The sequence below is a fragment of the Rana temporaria genome, chromosome 3 (assembly GCF_905171775.1).
Source record: "Rana temporaria chromosome 3, aRanTem1.1, whole genome shotgun sequence".
NCBI classification, from domain to species: Eukaryota; Metazoa; Chordata; class Amphibia; order Anura; family Ranidae; genus Rana; species Rana temporaria.
Window position 1 is genome coordinate 335,346,826 of NC_053491.1, and position 17,470 is coordinate 335,364,295.

The 17,470-nt window shown below is 45.8% G+C and overlaps 1 protein-coding gene across 2 annotated transcripts in view; it reads right to left on the reverse strand.

Annotated features, from left to right (window-relative positions):
• The window catches only part of ANXA6 (annexin A6), a 133,565-nt gene that overhangs the window by 36,186 nt on the left and 79,909 nt on the right, over positions 1-17,470 (reverse strand). For both annotated transcript variants that reach the window (XM_040345051.1, XM_040345050.1), the window contains exons 15-18: positions 14,751-14,832; positions 10,760-10,854; positions 6,149-6,262; positions 3,816-3,906 (exon numbers count right to left, since the gene is read on the reverse strand). In XM_040345051.1, coding sequence (XP_040200985.1) covers positions 3,816-3,906; positions 6,149-6,262; positions 10,760-10,854; positions 14,751-14,832 — 382 coding nt within the window. The remainder of the gene's footprint in view (positions 1-3,815; positions 3,907-6,148; positions 6,263-10,759; positions 10,855-14,750; positions 14,833-17,470) is intronic.

The following is a 17,470-nucleotide window of genomic DNA, read 5'->3' on the forward strand; positions in this document are numbered from 1 at the left end:
TGTACACAGTATATTTATTTTCTAGTCTTTACCAGACCTTATCATCTTTCCAAAAATCCCCCTAAAAGTCTCTAAAAAGTTCACATTTTATAAGAAAACTTGACCTTGTATTTCCTTAATATACGTTGTACTTTCCTTAAAGGAGTAGGCTTGACTTTGTACAGTAACTTCAGGTAACTTTCTTTGAATAGGTGTATATATAGAAACAGAATTTCCAAATCCATCAACATATTTTGGTGTAAGCATCGCCAGATACTTTCTATGCACACCCTGGTTTAGGCTAAATCAGGACAGTTCAAGATGGTTGTTCCAATGTCAACCTCTCTGCTTAATACTTGTAAACAGATCTACTGTCTGTCCTGTTTAGACTTTAAATAAAGCATTGTTTGGGTGGCCCTGATGGCTTTAAGTTGAATCTGACAATTTTTTGCCTCCCAAGCTCTTTCTTTCGCATACCCCCCCCCCCCCCTTCATGCCTGCTAATTAAATATTTCAATAAACCTTTCCATTTTCATTGCACAATATACCTTATTTTAAACCCTAGACATGCTTCTCTATGCAATGCAAACATATTATGGCTGGGTGAGGGGGAGAGTTCAGGGCAGCAAGTTGTTGTACTGTACATAGCTTCTTGAAAACATCAGAGCACCATGCCCTCTTTTCCAGGGACGTGAGCCATGATGAAATCAATGCAAAGGTTCTTGGCAAGAGTTATATGAATAGCAAAATATCTGGATAGATGGATGGCAAGTCTGGAGGACTAGGTAATACTTACATATGATGCTGAGATTCCATGATTAAAAGAGCTGAGATTCAATAAATCAAAGAGCAGGGCCAGGGACAATAAGGCTGAGAGCTGGGATTGAAATGGCTAGATGATGCTGGATGTCCATTAGCCAGGAAATAAAGCATACTCTGAGTGCTACTGCTAGGCGAACTAGGCAGCCGCCTAGGACCCACGGCCATTGGTTTCCCCAGGGTCAGGACAGGGGGAGGGGGCAGAGGCAGGGGTGGATTGGGCTGGGAGGCAGGGTGGCAATTGCACCCAGGCAGCTGTAATGCCCCAAAAAAAAGGCTGCCGCAGCAGCGTTTCATTCACAGTATTAATGTCCCATTACTCTTCTTCCACGCTGGCTGCTACTTCCCACTGCCTGATTGCAGGACTGCCTGGCATCTAGCAACCTGTGACGTCACCTAATGCAGGTCCCAGCATTCAGAGCGGAGGTTGGAGGAGGATGTAACTTCCACCTCTTCCTCCTAGTAATTAGCTCCACCCACATCCTCCAGCCTCTGCGGCGGCGGCCCCCTGCTCAGACGGAAGGGAACTGCATTTCAGAGTCTCAGCAGTCTGAGGTAAGGCCAGGTGCTGGGGATGGAACTACATGTCATGAGGGAGCTGGGCAGAGACCCATACAGAAAGGATGGCAGCTGAGCTGCTGCTGGAGAACAGATAACACCCACAGAGGGATATGAGAAGGAGGTCACATCCTTAGATCTCAGGGATTCATGCTGAAACATGTAACCCTTCACCTTTGGGGAATGAACCCCCTCAAAAGTGAAGGACTACAGATCCCAGCATGAGCCTCTCATAGTTGAGGATGCAACTACCCCCCAGCTTGTAAAGGACTACAAGTCCCATTATGAGCCCCTGAGATATAAGGGGTCACATTCTTAGATCTCAAGGGTTTTTGCTGGGACTTGTAGTCCTTCACATTTGGGCTGGTCACACCCTTAGATCTCAAGGTTTCATGATGGGACTTGTAGTCCTCCACTTTTGGGGGAGGTTCACATCCTTCCATCTCAGGGGGTCCATGCTGGGACTTGTAGTCCATCACTTTTGGGAATGTGACCCCCCCCCCTCAAATAAAGGACTGAAAGTCCCAGCCTGAACCTCTCAGAGCTGAGGATGGGACTCCGCACCCCCAACTAATGAAGGACTACAAGTCCCAGTCCCTTGAGAGTTAAGGATGTTACCCCCCCCAAAAGTTATCAGTAGTTGGACTTGGACTGCAAAGCATATTCTTTTTTAATATAATACTGTTTTTTAAAATATTGAAGTGTTTTCTTTTTGAAAGTATCTGGTACTACCTAGGGCGCCAAATAGTCTAGCACCAGCCCTGCCAACGCACATTGCAAGAAGCTTACAGTGCAATGAAATTAACAGTAAACTATTTTAGTACAGAAGAGGATTCTATACAGACTAAAGACTAAAGGAAAGGTTGGGGTTAGGCTCTAAGAACTAAGGGCCAGATTCACAGAGCAGATACGACGGCGTATCTCCTGATACGCCATCGTATCTGTTGTTCTATCTATGCGACTGATTCATAGAATCAGTTACGCATAGATAGCCAGAAGATCCGACAGGTGTAATTGTTTTACACTGTCAGATCTTAGGATGCAATACCGCGGCCGCCGCTGGGGGGAGTTCGCGTCGTAATACAGCGTCGGGTATGCAAATTAGGAGTTACGGCGATCCACAAAGATTTTTCCCGTTGTTACGTCGTTGCGAGTGTTAGATTTCCGTCGCAAAGATAGGGCACCTTTAACATTGTGTAAAAGTACTCCACCATGTTAAAGTATGGCCGTCTTTCCCGCGTCGCTTTTGAATTTTTTTTTATTTTTTCTTTTTCCCGGCGCAAGTCTTTTTTTCACGTCGCGATTCACAAAACGTTGGCACGTCGTAATTTCGCGCAAAGCACGTCGGGAAATTTGCGACGGGAGCATGCGCAGTACGTCCGGGAGCGCGCCTAATTTAAATGGTACCCGCCCCATTTGAATTGGGCCGCCTTGCGCCGGACCTGTTTACGATACACCGCCGCAAATTTCCAGGTAAGTGCTTTGTGGATCGGGCACTAAATCGGAAAATTTGCGGCGGTGTAACGTAAACGGGTTACGTTATGCTGCGCCGCCGGACTGTGACTCTGGCCCTAAGTGCCAGATTCACAGAAGAGATACGACGGCGTATCTCTGATACGCCGTCGTATCTCTCAGAGTATCTATGCGACTGATTCATAGAATCAGTTCCGCATAGATAGCCCTAAGATCCGACAGGTGTAATTGACTTACACCGTCGGATCTTAGGATGCAGTACCTCGGCCGGCGCTGGGTGGAATTTGCGTCGTTTTCCTGCGTCGGGTATGCTAATGAGCATTTACGGCAATCCACGACGGTTTTCGCGTTCGTTACGTCGTCGCTAGTTATTTTTTCCCGTCGCAAATTTACACCTGCTTTAACATGGCTTAACTTTAGTCGAGCCATGCTAAAGTATGGCCGTCGTTCCCAGGTCGACTTTTAATTTTTTTTTGTTTTGGCGTAAGACGTCCGGGAATACGAATGGACGCTACGCACGTCGCCGTTCTAAAAAATGACGTCACATCGCGCAAAGCACGGTGGGAATTTCCAAACTGAGCATGCGCAGTACGTCCGGCGCGGGAGCGCGCCTAATTTAAATGGTACACGCCCCATTTGAATTGGGCGGGCTTGCGCCGGACGTGTTTACGATACACCGCCGCAAGTTTACAGGTAAGTGCTTTGTGGATCAGGCACTTACACTGAAAACTTGCGGCGGTGTAACGTAAACGGGTTACGTTGCGCCGCTGCAAAGGTACGAGAATCTGGCCCTAAGATCCAGGTTAGAAGTTTTTATTTATTTATTTTTTTAAATTACACTACTTTGTGCCAAAAAATTATGGCCATGTATGACATAGGAAAGCATTATGGAAAGCATAAACAGTGTTTAAATCGGAGTGTCATCTTCACCCTTCTGGAATCAATCTTATGAATTAATTAAACTTATATGTTTTTTTTTGGCTCACCTTCTTGATAAGCTTGATTAATAGCTTGGAGCTCCTGGTTGTTCCTTGTAGCTAAGATCTCAATTAAGACTTTCTCATCTGTGCCGGCCCCCTGCAGATAAATAAACATGTTAACTGTTATTGTTTTGAGATTTGTCTACCAAAGAAGAAAAATAATGACCTAAATTCTGACATAGCTGAAACATTTAGAAAAACATATGTCATGTGTCTTTTCCAAAAAAAGTCCCCCACCGCAGGAAACATTTTTGTACATACCAGCACAATCATTTGAGAATTTGCAGAGCAGTCACCTGACAGTCTCCTGATATCTGACATGTGAATGACCATATCGGTTGACCATGCCAGGCTGACGTCAAGGGATTTGATTGGCTGAAACTCAAAGCGTCTGGTATGGATTTTTGGGGAGAGCCCATGCCGTTTTGATTATTTTTTTTTTGTTTTACCCTATCCCCGCTGTTGCACAGGAATTCCCAGCTGATAGCTGAATGTGCTGGGCGGGGATGTGTCACTGGTTGTTAGGTTGCTGGCGGGTGCTGGCTCCCTAACAACCAGGAGGAAGCTGCCATACGGCACTGCTAAATGTTTGCTTCATGCTCAGTCAGCCGAACACCCATTTGTTCAGCCGTCCACACAAGATTCTCCATAGACTGTACACAGTGCAGAACTCTCCCTCGTTATTTTCTCTGCTGGTTGAATGTTCTTAGCCTACATTGTTGTACCTGTTTCTTGATTAGTGAATGTTTAACTCTCATGGTCGAATGTTCTTCTAAAACCAAACGTTAGGGAGAGTTAGACCTCGTACACACAACCGTTTTCCCCGACAGAATCCATCAAGAAACTTGGTGGCAGAGCTTTTTTGCCGAGGAAAACGGGTGTGTGTATGTTTTTCATCGAGGAAACTGCCGAGGAACTCGACGAGAAAAAAAGAGAACAGGTCCCCTTTTTCCTCGACGGGAGTCTCAATTTCCTCGTCGTGTTCCTCGTCGGGCTGGTTTTCGACGAGAAACACTTCATGTGTATGCTAAGAAATCCACGCATGCTCAGAATAAAGTATTAGACGGGAGCGCACCTTCGGTAAAAGTAGCGTTTGTAATGGAGATAGCACATTTGTCACGCTGTAACAGTCTGAAAAGTGCAAATTGTCTCTTACCAAACTTTTACTTAACACGCAGTAACATGAGATTAGCAAAAGCAGCCCCAAGGGTTGTGCCAGTGGAATCGAACTTCCCCTGCCGTCCTATGTGTTGTACGTCACCGCGTTTGAGAACGAGGAGATTTTGTCTTTACAGTGTGTACGCAAAGCAAGCTTGTCAAGTTTCTCCACAAGCCTGACAAGGAACTCGTCGAGGAAAACGATGTTTCATTTACGACGAGTTCCTCGGTCGTATGTACAAGGCCTTACACATGCAAAAGGCAACAAGGAAAAAAGGCGACACAAGGCAACTGGATACTGTGCAGGGCCATATTATTGTGAAGAGGCTAGCAAGATTAAAACATATCAATGTCATCATTTAAGAGATGATGGGGTTCCATTCAATGAACCTTAGTGGTCTTGAATGTGGGCATACAGTACAGTATAAGAAAACCCATTGATTATGGTGCTACCCTTATTACTTTTCCAACTAGTAGACATACCTCCCACAAAAAGGTGCTATGAGATCATCAGCCTGGTGTCAAGTAATGGAAGTCCAGGATCTGGTACATAGTTTAATGTTAAAGTGATTCTAAAGGTAATTTTTTTTCTCAATAATAAAGATGTTATACTTATCTGAAATGGTTTTGCACAGAGCAGCCCTGATCCTCCTTCTGGCTCCTTCTCCCTTCAGCGTGTCCCCATAGCAAGCTGCATGCTATGGGGGCACAAGTGCAGGCTTGACCCTGAGCTGAATTGTGTGCAAGTCTATAGACACACACAGTACGGCTCAGCCCTCTGCTCCCTCCTCAGGATTTGATTGACAATGACTCCTGCTGATGCCTCTATGTCCAGTGAGGAGAGAGAGAGCAGTTGGGTTGAGATCAGTCTCAGATAAGTAATTAGGGGGGGGGGGGGGAGCTGATACAGAAGTTTTTTTCACGCTAATGCAGAGAATGCATTAAGGTAAAAAAAACTTCTACCTTTACGACCACTTTAAGGTTAACTAGAACATACACAAAAGTGTGGGTGGGGGCAATGGGCTTTATTGTTAAGAACCAATACGTTTTTTTCATTTAGCTCTTGCACATTTAGATGTATCCCTACTTTTTGATCCTTGCATTATCTTTGAAGGCTTAATTATATAGTAAAGAAAAAATGAATCAATAGTGCTCAAAGAAAAGTAAAGAAATATATTTACTGAAATGGCTTTGTTTAACTGCTTAGCATCAAACTCAGCTGGTGTCATCATGAGTCCCAGGATCAGTTTGGCCAAGGTTCCAGATACCTCTGACTTCAGATCGGCCACCAGGTCCTACAAAAGATACAAATACTTTGAAATGATGCAGATTGGGCAAATTTTATATACACAGCACAAATTATTCAATATAAACATTACAAAAATATTTTCTGATAGAGCTGCCATTGTTCTAAATTTACAAATGCTATTTGCCTGGTTGTCATGCTATTCCTTCTGTCTCAATAACCTAAGGCTTTAATCCATAACAAGTATGCTGATAAGGACTCTTGCCTTTACTCTTACGTCCTGATTTGACATAGAGTCACAAATCACTGACGCTAGTGGATCTATATGACAGCCTAGCAATTAGCATTTTCAACAGGAGGTCAGCAATGGCAGCTCCCATATTTGTCTTTAGAATGGTCTGCTTGAAACACCTGTTTGCACTGGTCCAGCGAGTTACTGAACATACATTAATCTGCTGTATTTTGAGCATTTCAAGCAGGGCCTACCGATGAACCGCAATGCATATTTAATCAGACTGTTTAAATCTGTGCTTTGTAGTGTGATATGTGGGTAAAAGTGTAGCTCTTGAACAAATATATATATATATATAAATAAAGATGAGGCGGCAATGGAGTCTTCCCGACGCGTTTCGTGTCATAACACGTCATCACTTCAACGTTTGAGTTACAATATATCTGTGACACATGGTGGATGCTTTGTCACTCACAGTCATATATGGACATTATATCACATGGTGTATTTCTGTACATTATTTTTCACTTTTGTGAGATTTCACTGGACACTTCATGTCTGGTTTGTTATTAGTATTGTTTTTTACAATTTTATTTTAATATTAGTATATCATTATACAATATATTTGTTCAAGCGCTACACTTTTACCCACATATTTTCACTTTTTGCTTCTTTCAACTAGCAATGTTAGCAGCTCCACTTTTTTCTATTAGCAGCGCAGGGTTACCTATTATACCATTCCTTTGTAGTGTGATACACTGCTAGTGTGATGCGGTGTGGTGCCTGAATCAGTGCCATGCCATTCCAAAGGAGTGGGCGACCCAACGTACCACCCTTACCTTTCTGTGTTACAGAGCATTGCAATAATGTGAATTTAACATGTGTTAGTACAACACACTGGTGTAAATTGGACCTTAATGTATATTCAGTATGCAACTTAAAAGGTATTTTAAGGGCCTCCTCACACCTCTGTTTTTTACTGCACACATTTTAATGAACCTCAACACAAGTACACAGGATAGCCATTGTTTCATATGGTGCTAGTCTACACCTACGCAATGCGTTGACGTACATTGTTGGTTTTTGGATGCATCAGTGGGCATTCTCGGGCCTAGTGTTGCACAGGAAAATGCAAGATTGTTGATAACCAACATATAAACACATGAAAACATGCATGGAAAAGTGTGATTTCAGCCCAAGGGTATATTCGCTCGTCCATTTTCATGCATCAAAATTCACACTGAGCTGCTATAAAATGTATTTAAAGCAGAACTCTGCTTTGTACTTATGTGGCTGTTTCTCATCTATGTACAGTAGGTGCACGCGATATTGTGTCAATCTCGCTCCCTTTCTCGGCGAGATTGAGCACCTACGAGCCCCATCGCGGGAGCCAGCACCGAGCTGGCTTGCCGCGATAGAGACAAAGCCGTCATAGAAGCGACGGGAGATCCGACTTGGATTCCCGCCAATTCTACACGTGTGCAGCGTTTGTAATGAATCCTGAGGGGGAAGTCCCCGCCGGATTTTAAATAAAAATCCGGCATGGGTTCCCCCCTCAGGAGCATACCGGGCCCTTAGGTCTGTTATGGGTTGTAAGGAGAGCCCCCCCTACGCCGAAAAAACGGCGTAGGAGGTCCCCCTACAATCCATACCAGACCCGTATCCAAAACACGCTACCCGGCCGGCCAGGAAAGGAGTGGGGATGAGCGAGCACCCCCCCTCTCCTGAGCCGTACCAGGCTGCATGCCCTCAACATGGGGGGGTTGGGTGCTCTGGGGCAGGGGGGCGCACTGCGGGGCCCCCCACCCCAGAGCACCCTGTCCCCATGTTGATGAGGACAGGGCCCCTTCCCGACAACCCTGGCCGTTGGTTGTCGGGGTATGCGGGCGGGAGGCTTATCGGAATCTGGGAGCCCCCTTTAATAAGGGGGCCCCCAGATACCGGCCCCCCACCCTAAGTGAATGGATATGGGGTACATCGTACCCCTACCCATTCACCTGGAGGAAAAATGTCAAAGTCAATAAACACAACACAAAAGTTTTTAAAATAATTTATTAGTCTGCTCCGGAGGCCGCCCCCTGTCTTCTTTAGCTCTGTTTACCAGGGGGGGCTTCTTCTTTGACGTCTTCGGGTGGGGGCCGCTCTTCGCCACCGTCCGGTTCTCTTCCACCGCCGGGGGGGTCGCTTTTATAAAAGCGCCCACTCCTCGGCGGGTTTCCTCCGACGTCTTCGGCGGGGGGTGGTGTGCTTCTTCTTCCGCTATCCGGGGGGGTCTTCTTCGGCTATCGGGGGGTCTTCTCCACTCTCCAGGCGTCTTCTGCTATGTTCGCCGCTCTCCGCTGTTGACTTGGCGCACCCCGGTTCTTCCTCCAGCTGTCCGGTGCCTTCTCCTTCAGCGCTGAACGTCTATCTTCTTCTTCCGTGCTGTGACGTATTCTTCTTCTTCCGGGCTGTGACGTCATCTTCTTCTCTTCTCCAGATGTTGACACGCCGGCTCTTCTCGCTGAAATGACGGATGCGCGGCTTGCATCGGACCTATATAGGCCTCACAGTCCCATCATGCTCTGTACCTACCCATGTGATACCTACCCACGTGGGTAGGTATCACATGGGTAGGTACCAGAGCATGATGGGTTTGTGAGGTCTATATAAATCCGATGCAAGCCGCGCACCCGTCATTGCAGCGAGGAAAGGCGACATGTCAACATCGGGAGAAGAAGAGAAGTGAAGAACATGACGTCACAGCACGGAAGAAGAACTCACAGCACGGAAGGAGAAGAAGACGTACAGCACGGAAGAAGAAGGCACCGGACAGCGAGAGGAAGAACCGGGGTGCGCCGAGTCAACAGCGGAGAGCGGCGAACATAGAAGGAGACCCCCGGAGAGTTTAGAAGACCCCCCGGATAGCGGAGAAGACCCGTCGGGATAGCGGAAGAAGAAGCCCCCCCGCCGAAGACGCCGGAGGAAACCCCCCGGGGGGTGGGGGCTTTTTTAAAAGCGACCCCCCCCCCCGGCGGTGGAAGAGAACCAGACGGCAGCCCCCACCCACCTGAAGACGTCAAAGAAGAAGCTCCCCCTGGTAAAAGAGCTAATAAAGAAGACAGGGGGAGCCTCCGGAGCAGAAAAATAAATTATTTTAAAAACCCTTGTGTGGTGTGTTTATTAACTTTGACATTTTTCCTACAGGTGAATGGTTAGGGGTACGATGTACCCCATATCCATTCATTTAGGGTGGGGGGCCGGTATCTGGGGGCCCCCTTATTAAAGGGGGCTCCCAGATTCCGGTAAGCCTCCCGCCCGCATACCCCGACAACCAACGGCCAGGGTTGTCGGGAAGGGGCCCTGTCCTCATCAACATGGGGACAGGGTGCTCTGAGGAGGGGGGGCCGCAGTGCGCCCCCCTGCCCCAGAGCACCCAACCCCCCCATGTTGAGGGCATGCAGCCTGGTACGGCTCAGGAGGGGGGGGGCGCTCGCTCGTCCCCACTCCCTTCCTGGCTGGCCGGGTAGCGTGCTTTGGATACGGGTCTGGTATGGATTGTAGGGGGACCTCCTACGCCGTTTTTTTCGGCGTAGGGGGGCTCTCCTTACAACCCATAACAGACCTAAGGGCCCGGTATGCTCCTGAGGGGGAACCCATGCCGGATTTTTATTTAAAATCCGGCGGGGACTTCCCCCTCAGGATTCATAACAAACGCCGCACACGTGTAGAATTGGCGGGAATCCAAGTCGGATCCCCCTTCGCTTCTATGACGCGCTTGCTGGGATGTGCTGTCACTATTCCAGTGAGTGCGAGATGTCGGCGAGATCTCGGCACCATGTCGCCGAGAATCAGTGCGATGCTTTCGTGCTAAAAACACAATATCACAAACACCTACTGTACTGCAGCTCAGTGTGCTCTGAAAGGAAACTATAGGGGCCTATTCATACCTACAGACAGGGGCGGACTGACCATTTGGGCACTCGGGCACTGCCCGAGGGCCCCATGCCACTAGGGGGCCCCATCAGGGTTGCCAGCCTCAGTAAAACCAGGGACAGTAAGTAAAAATTTGTGTTTTTTTACATCTGTCCCTGAAATGTCCCTTACCGACATCCCTTTGGTCTAAAAATCCCAAGATTATAGCTGCCCCGCCTCTCCAGTACCTTTTCAGTGTGTATATGTGTATTCTGTGTGTATGTATACTGTGTGGCCCCATAATCTATTGCCTGGGGGCCCCATAATCTCCTTTTGCCCGGGGGCCCCATGAGTTGTCAGTCCGCCCCTGCCTACAGATGTGCATTAGTACACATTCTGCAACTCCTAAGACATACTTACACGTCCAAAGTGTGATTTAAAGGCTTTCTTGATCTCTTGCCTTTGGGAATTAGAGCGCCTGGTCAGTATTTCGATAATGGCGTCCTCATCGGTACCTGCAATAAAAACACCTTTACTTAATCTACCGCTTTTGCTTCCTTTTCACTTCAATCTGGTAAAAAGATTATATATTTTTTTTTATTGCTATAATGTAAAAAGCAAATGAAAAGCATTCAGGGCCAGATTCTCAAAAGAGATACGACGGCGTATCTCCAGATACGCCGTTGTATCTCTGCGTTGTGCCGTCGTATCTATGCGCCTGATTCTTAGAATCAGTTACGCATAGGTTTTTATTAGATCCAACAGGCGTAAGTCTCTTACGCCGTCGGATCGTAACTGCATATTTACGCTGGCTGCTAGGGGCGTGTACACTGATTTACGTGTCGAAATATGTAAATCAGCTAAATACGCGAATTCACGAACTTACGCCCGGCCGACGCAGTACAGTTACGCCGTTTACCTTAGGCTTTTCCCGGCGTATAGTTACCCCTGCTATATGGTGGCGTAAGTGCGACGTACCAATGTTAAATATGGCCGTCGTTCCCGCAACGAAATTTGGAAATTTTACATCGTTTGCATAAATCGTCCGTGAATGGGGCCGACACAACACATCCTTGCGGCGTATTAGGAGCAATGCACACTGGGAGATTTCCACGGACTGTGCATGCGTCGTTCGTGAAAAACGTCAATCACGTCGGGTCATGGTTATTTTACATAACACACGCCCCCCTGTTCCAAATTTGAATTAGGCGGGCATTCGCCGGCCGATTTACACTACGCCGTCGCAACTTACGGAGCAAGTGCTTTGAGAATACAGCACTTGCCCGTCTAAGTTGCGGAGGCGTAACAAAAATTGGATATTTTACGCTCGCGCAAAGATACGCGGATCTACGAGAATCTGGCTCTTAGTTCCTCTAGGGTTCATTATTTAAGCCATGTATCAAGGCAGCCGATATTATCTGAAAATATTCTGATATTCACACTAAAGATTATTTGAGATTTTAATGATTGGGTTTAAATTTATTTCAAGCACAATAGGCCCATCCTTTAGGTTGCCAGGAGCAGAAACTTTGATCTGTACAGGGCTATAATATTGTACTATGGGGGTTATTTACTAAACGCAAATCCACTAAACGTGCACTTGGAAGTGCAGTCGCTGTAGATTTGAGGGGAAGATTTGAAATGAGGGGATGCTCTGCTGACTTTATCATTTAATCATGTGCAAGCTAAAATGCTGTTTTGTATTTTCCTTGCATGTCCTTCTCAGATTTACAGCGACTGAACTACTAAGTGCACTGCAAGTGCGCTTTCAAGTGCACTTGTAGTGCAAAGTGGATTTGCCTTTTGTAATAACCCCCTATGTGTTAGGACCAAGGAAGAAGGTGTCGCTCTCACATAGAAGATAGAGCTATGCCAACATGCTACATAGTTAATCTGGTTGAAAAAAAGACAAGAGTCCATCCAGTTCCAGTGATGTAAACCTTCAGGCCCCGTACACACGGCCGAGGAACTCGACGTGCTTGGCACGTCGAGTTCCTCGTCGAGTTCTGGGATGAAGCCGCCGAGGAGCTCGGCGGGCCGCCTTCTCCCATAGAACAACGAGAAAATAGAGAACATGTTCTCTATTTTCTCGTCGAGCTCCTCGGCGGCTCCATCGAGCCAAAACTGTACAGACGACAGAGTTTCTCGGCAGAATCCGGGTTTTGACCGAGTTTCTCGGTGAATTCTGCCGAGAAACTCTGTCGTGTGTACGGGGCCTCAGGAGCACCAACAAGCCAATAATATATTCTCTTTATGTCTACTACAAAGAGGGAATGTTAAATTGGTATTAAACCAACTTTTTAAAAACGTGCTGATAGGCAGGGTTTTTATGACAGAAGAGACCATATTGGCCCCCCTGCCTGTCAGCTGTAATGTACACTGAGCAGGGCATGCACAGATCAGCATACATTTACGGCACTCGCTGCAAAGGAGTGACATCATTGTGGCCCAGCATTCAAGCAGCTGAACAGCTGGAAGAAAGACCTGGCAAAGACGGAAGCGCCAGGGACTCATGGGGTAACAGTGCAGAACTGGAGGGCACATAATGACAGATAATTCTCTCATATTGTGCTAATATGTGGTGCATACTACCATTTTATGGCATAACTCACTCAGGCCAATGAGCCAATGAGGAGAAGGATAGAAGACAGAGCCTTTGCTTCCATGCACTGTGCTGGATCAAGATCAAGTAAGTATAAGGGGCGACTGCCTTTTATTATCTCCACCAACCCCCTTTCCTCTTGCTTTTCCTACTGCGATTGATTGAAAGAAATAGCAGCAGACTGATGAGCTAATTTCACTGTCATTCTGTTCTCTCCTCCTATTAGCATGTCCCCTGTTAGCACATGGCTATACACTGCAGAATATCTGAAAGGCTCCACAGGGCCATCTTAACCACTTCCCGACCGCCGCATGTATATGTACGTCCACAGAATGGCACGTACAGGCAAATGGGTGTACATGTACGTCCTTGTCTTCTAGCGGGTGGGGGGTCTGATCGGGACCCCCCCGCTACATGCAGCGGTCGGGTTCCCTCGGGGAGCGATCCGGGACGACGGTGCGGCTATTGGTTTATAGCCGCTCCGTCGCGATCGCTCCCCGGAGCTGAAGAACGGGGAGAGCCGTATGTAAACACGGCTTCCCCGTGCTTCACTGTGGCGACGTATCGATCGTGTGATCCCTTATATAAGGGAGACTCGATCGATGACGTCAGTCCTACAGCCACACCCCCCTACAGTTGTAAACACACACTAAGTGAACCCTAACTCCTACAGCGCCCCCTGTGGTTAACTCCCAAACTGCAACTGTCATTTTCACAATAAACAATGCAATTTAAATGCATTTTTTGCTGTGAAAATGACAATGGTCCCAAAAATGTGTCAAAATTGTCTGAAGTGTCCGCCATAATGTCGCAGTCACGAAAAAAATCGCTGATCGCCGCCATTAGTAGTAAAAAAAAAATAATAATAAAACTATCCCCTATTTTATAAACGCTATAAATTTTGCGCAAACCAATCGATAAACGCTTATTGCAATTTCTTTTACTAAAAATAGGTCGAAGAATACGTATCGGCCTAAACTGAGGGAAAACATTTTTTTTAGATATGTTTTTGGGCGATATTTATTATAACATAAAGTAAAAAATATTGCATTTTTTTCAAAATTGTCGCTCTATTTTTGTTTATAGCGCAAAAAATAAAAACCGCAGAGGTGATCAAATACCACCAAAAGAAAGCTCTATTTGTGGGGAAAAAAGGACGCCAATTTTGTTTGGGAGCCATGTCGCACGACCGCGCAATTGTCTGTTAAAGCGACACAGTGCCGAATCGCAAAACCTGGCCTGGGCATTTAGCTGCCGAAAGGTCCGGGGCTTAAGTGGTTAATAGCATCATGGGCCCCTACAATGATGACAGTACAGGTAAATACACATTAAGTAGGTAGGAGGCCTCCCCTTTGCATCTATCACTCTTCGTGCCATCATGGGACCCCCAATTCTGGTGCAGTGTGGGCTCAAGGACCAGCTGCTTTGAGGAGAGTGCAGGGGCCCCCCATGCAACTGGGGCCCCTGGGCAGTGCCCAGGTGTGCCCTCTCATTAGGACAGCCCTGAGGCTCCATGTGCTGCCACTCCCTCCCCTTTTCTTAGTTTAAGCTCTGTTGTACAGGTGTTTGAAAGAGATAGGTGCCAGGTGAAATTGAGGTACTTATACAACTTGCATTAATAAAATACATTTAATAGTGTGTTATTGTATACAAAGCTACCTTTATTTATATCATATCTGTCTGGAGTTCAGCTTTAGCTGCTGCACGTTATCTAGCTTTGTCCGATATATTTATAAGCAAACTGTTCAGTGTGAATGTTCACATTAGTCCGTTCTCACAGTAGATCCATAAGCTTGAGGACATTCTTACCAAAGCCTTTCATCGCTTTCCTCAAAGCCTTCCCATCACTGTCCGCATTAAAATCAGCAGCAGGAAATACGGTGCCTTTCAACTGAAGGAGAAATTCGAAGCATGAAAATACAAATCTACTAACAGAGGCTTTCAATACTGTTCTGTTACATTCAGCACATTGGAAAGAGTCATGCTTGGAGCATCTTTTGTGGGATTTCCAGCTCAATGTTTACTAAATAAGGGTAAAAGATAAATAGGGCTGGGCTGAAGGCGAGGCACCCGCCTTGGGCACTGTGAAAATATTTGATGGATGTCCAACAGCTATTTGGGCTATATAGCAATAGATAACTGTCATGTCACAATAGCTCACCCTAGTGTCATAATCACTCAGCCTTGTGTAATAATAGCGCCCCCTGGTGTCTTGAGATGTTATACAATAATTGCTTACCCTGTGACATACATATTGGATACAACAGTGTCATTATAGCTATATCAATACGCTTAGATGTCACTCCCCTACCCACATTAAACAGCGTGGATGAAGAAACCTGAACTGAATCTGAACCTTTCAATTTTTCAATCAAATTTGTTGAGCTGGGTGGTGCTAACAAACTTTTTGTTGGCCAATTCAGCAGTAATCAGAAGAAATTTGAGCCCTTGGCACCACCCGGCTTAATGTATATCTAGCCTTAAAGGGGTTGTAAAGGTTTGTTTTTTATTTTCTAAACAGGGTCCTTTAAGCTAGTGCATTGTTGGTTCACTTACCTTTTACTTCGATTTCTCTTCTAAATGTTTTTTCCTTTGAATTTCTCACTTCCTGTTTCTCCTCAGTAAGCTTGCCCCCATCATCTGAGCCGTTCTCGTTGGTGGTTAGTCAGCGTGCTCGCCCCCTCCCTTGGGACTACATCTCTGCGGGGAGACGCCACAACGTCTCCCTGCAGGGATGTAGACCCAAGGGAGGGGGCGAGCATGCTGACTAACCCCCAGCCAGAATGGCTCAGATGATGGGGGCAAGATTACTGAGGAGAAACAGGAAGTGGGAAATTCAGACAAAGAAAAAAAAAATTTAGACAGGAAATCAAAGGAAAAGGGTAAGTGAACCAACAATGCACTAGCTTAAAGGACCCTGTTTAGAAAATAAAAAACAAACCTTTACAAATCTTTTAAGTCGGACCATACATGAATTAAAATTTGGCCAGCTCAGCAGGGACTGGCCAGAATTTCAATCCATGTATGGGCACTGTGGTTACACAGAAGTTGATTTACCAGTCAACTTCTATAAAAGCACCCTGTCGGATTTTTCCTGCTCGATCTGCACTGTAGGCTATAGCCTGCAATGCTGATCAGTGTATTCTGATGGCGGGAGGTCTCCCCACTGTCAGAACAGCATGACACAACAGGGAGGATTCCCCCATCCATCTCAAGTGTGTGGATGAGGGAATCAGGTCAGTTTTTTTTTTTTGTTCTACCCGCTGATTGAACAAACAAAAATTGACTCATCTATGGGCTTTCTTAGCCTAGTGCCTAATACCTTACCCTGGTGTCATAATAAATTAAGCTCATGAAATCATGAATAATCCTATTGTTACCTTAGCTCACTTTTGGTATTGTAATAATTTACCATGCTGTCCCAATAGTGTAGCGCCTGGTGTAATATTGGAGTGGAGATAGATTAGAACACCTGTCAGTTTTGATTGCTGTCTGTGCCCCCTGTAGGAAAATTCACCCTCTCTATTTGTCCCATTTATCATTGAAAGTAAAAGAAAATCTCAAGTTTCCGGTTGTCCCCAGAAACTCATTAATGGGGAAATCTTCCAATGGGGACACTGATTATGGTGACCTGGGGAACCCCAAGGGATTCCCTAAATTTGCAGGGATTTCATCTCACTTCCTGTTTTGTCTATGAGACAGGAAGTAAAGGGAAATATCCCCAAAAGGACACATGATAGGGGTTATAACCCTCCCTTACTCTATCCAAGATGAAAAAAAAAAAAACGTTTTTCCTAAAGTTCTACTTTAACTAGCTCTCAATTCATAATGGCATATTCTGATTTCATAATTACTTTATTTGGCATTCTAACATCTTACCCTTTCTTCTGACCAACTGACCATGAACACTAAATAGCCTCATGGCTTAATTTTATGTCAAAAGAACCAGCCATGACTTCAAAATAGTTTACTTTGGCTCCATAACAACTTATCCTAGTAAACTAATAATTTGCCCTAGATTAGAGACATTGGGGGTTATTTACGAAAGGCAAATCCACTTTGCACTACAAGTGCAAACTACAAGTGCAAAGTGCACTTGAGAATTGCACTGAAAGTGCAGTTGGAAGTGCAGTCGCTGTAAATCTGAGGGGTAGATCTGAAATGAGGGGAAGCTCTGCTGATTTTATCATCCAATCAAGTGCAAGCTAAAATGCTGTTTTTTATTTTCCTTGCATGTCCCCCTCAGATCTACAGTGACTGCACTTCCAAGTGCACTTTGCACTTGTAGTGCAAAGTGGAGTTGCCTTTAGTAAATAACCCCCATAAACTCTAATTCACATGGATCCTAGAAGATGGCATTTTCAGTACCTTCCAAGCATCCCCAACTAAAGGGTAGGGAAGGGTGTATTCAGCAGAATAGCTAAGTTTCATTTCAGTGTTTGTTTGTTGTTTGTTAGCAGGTAGCAGATAGTGAAGAAACCCTTTAAAAGGGTTGTAAAGGTTCGTTTTTGATTTTCTAAATAGGTTCC